Below are 2257 nucleotides of genomic sequence, written 5' to 3' on the forward strand. Positions count from 1 at the left end.
AAACTGAGGACCTAGAAAGCCAACATAAGAAACAGCTTAACACCCACATTAGCATTGTAGCACTGCCATCCCATTGTTCATCGATTTGCTCGAGCGGGCACCAGTAATGTCTTCATCGTGAGACTTGTTGTTACTGTTTTTGGCATATCAAATATACCACAGGTAGCTTGCCAGGCTCTACTGTGCGGGTGGGATACTCGCAGTAGCTTGCGCCAGGTTCTCCAAGAGGATAGGAGGAATAGAACTCCAGGTTGTCCGAGTGCAAAGCAAACACCCTACCCGCTGTGCTATCACTCCACCACTAACACCCAATTTAACTTTCCTTAAAGTATACTGGACCCTGAAATAACTTGCTTGCCCTGACTTCCCACATCAACTGATTATGATCACCTTGAGTGACTAAAAGCAACCATAATAGTAACTGATAATAAGATACTAAGCAATTGCTTAATTAAGCTGAAATTCAGTTTTCCACTAGTACTTGAGAAGGGCTTGGGTGGAGAGTAGAAACTTATTACCAAACTCTGAAGACAAAATGTGATTCATGTCAATTATGTCTTCTGCCAGACAGAAGATCTGACTCATGTCACAGTCTCTCCCAACAGAGCCCTTGAAGCATCAATGAAGGCAGAGAGCCTGGTGAGACGTTGTGCACCAGGTACTTAGGAGTTGTCTGGTAACTTGGTTGTTGAAAGGGGAGGGACTAACTCAGGCTCAGGGGAGAGGACATCTGCCCTTTGATTGCTGCTTTCGGAGAGCTGGAGAGGCAAGAGGCTGAGGAGTGAAAAGGAGGCGGTGAATAACTCTAAATGACCAGCGGGATTCCAAAGAAGGCAAGCTGCTAGTCTAAATTGTCAGAGAAGAACAGGCTGTGCCGCAGCCCTGAGCCCACAGCTCCTTCAGCCCTTGGGAATTTGAGCTGAGTAAGTGGGAATCATGCCTCTTGAAGACATGGAGTCATCGTTCCCATTTGGAGTGATCCTTGCTGTCCTGTCCTCCCTCATCATTGCAGCTAATTCACTAGTGGCTCTGGCTGTGCTGTTTTTGATCCACAAGAATGATGGCGTGAGTCTCTGTTTCACCTTGAATCTGGCTGTGGCTGACACTGTGCTTGGTGTAGCCATCTCTGGCCTGGTGACAGACCAGCTAACCAGCCCCACCCGGCCCACACAGAAGACCCTCTGCAGCCTTCGGATGGCATTTATCACTTCCTCAGCAACTGCCTCTGTCCTTACGGTCATGCTGATTGCTTTTGACAGGTACCTTGCCATCAAGCAGCCCCTCCGCTACTTCCAGATTATGGATGGGTTTGTGGCTGGGGCCTGCATTGCTGGGCTGTGGTTGTTGTCTTATCTGATTGGTTTCCTCCCATTTGTAGTCCCTGTATTCCAGCAGACCACCTACCAAGGACCCTGCAGCTTCTTCTCTGTGTTTCACCCGGTCTATGTACTGACCCTCTTCTGTGCTGGCTTCTTCCCAGCCCTGCTCATCTTTGTCTTCCTCTACTGTGACATGCTCAAGGTTGCCTCCGTGCACAGTCAACAGATCCGAAAGATGGAGCACGCAGGAGTCATGGCTGGAGCTTACAGGCCCTCACGACCTCCCAACGACTTCAAGGCCATCCGCACTGTGACTGTTCTAATTGGAAGCTTCATTCTGTCTTGGACTCCATTTCTTATCACGGGCATTGTGCAAGTGGCCTGCCAAGATTGCCACCTCTACATAGTGTTGGAACGGTACCTGTGGCTGCTCGGTGTGGGCAATTCTCTACTCAACCCACTGTTCTATGCCTATTGGCAGAAGGAGGTGAGGCAGCAGCTCTACCAGCTGGCTGTAGGAATCAAGAAGGGGATTGCCTCACTGCTTCTCTTCCTCTCAGCCAGGGATCATGGCCCAGAGGGACCCAGAGGAAGCTCCTGTCATATCGCCACTATCTCCTAGCTTCATGGCTAAGAAATACGGTAAGGGCAGAGAACTTTCAAAGTAACTCTCCCTCCCTTATCCCCCTAACTCTGAACCTGGAGATCATATGGAGCTAGTGGAATAAGAACATTTACTTCAGGCTATTTGTCCCATCCAACCTCATTGTTTGTTTCCCCAAGTAAATGAGGTAAGATGCTAACTTTCTCCTTGAATCACTTTTCCCATTTGAAAATTTCTCTCTCTCTTTCTCTCTTTCTCTCTCTCTCTGTCCTTTTGCAATGTGCCTGATTCTCCTATACTGGTTTACTCACTTAAAGTAGTATTCTCAACCAGG

At 48.4% G+C, this 2257-nt stretch overlaps 1 protein-coding gene across 1 annotated transcript; it reads left to right on the top strand.

Moving 5' to 3' along the window:
* The first annotated feature begins 951 nt into the window (after positions 1-951).
* On the top strand, positions 952-1941 carry GPR119 (G protein-coupled receptor 119). The gene has a single exon (XM_004606364.2). It carries the CDS (start codon positions 952-954, stop codon positions 1939-1941), a length of 990 nt encoding a protein of 329 aa, XP_004606421.1.
* The last annotated feature ends 316 nt before the right edge of the window (positions 1942-2257 follow it).

The sequence above is a fragment of the Sorex araneus genome, chromosome X (assembly GCF_027595985.1).
Source record: "Sorex araneus isolate mSorAra2 chromosome X, mSorAra2.pri, whole genome shotgun sequence".
Classification (NCBI taxonomy): Eukaryota; Metazoa; Chordata; class Mammalia; order Eulipotyphla; family Soricidae; genus Sorex; species Sorex araneus.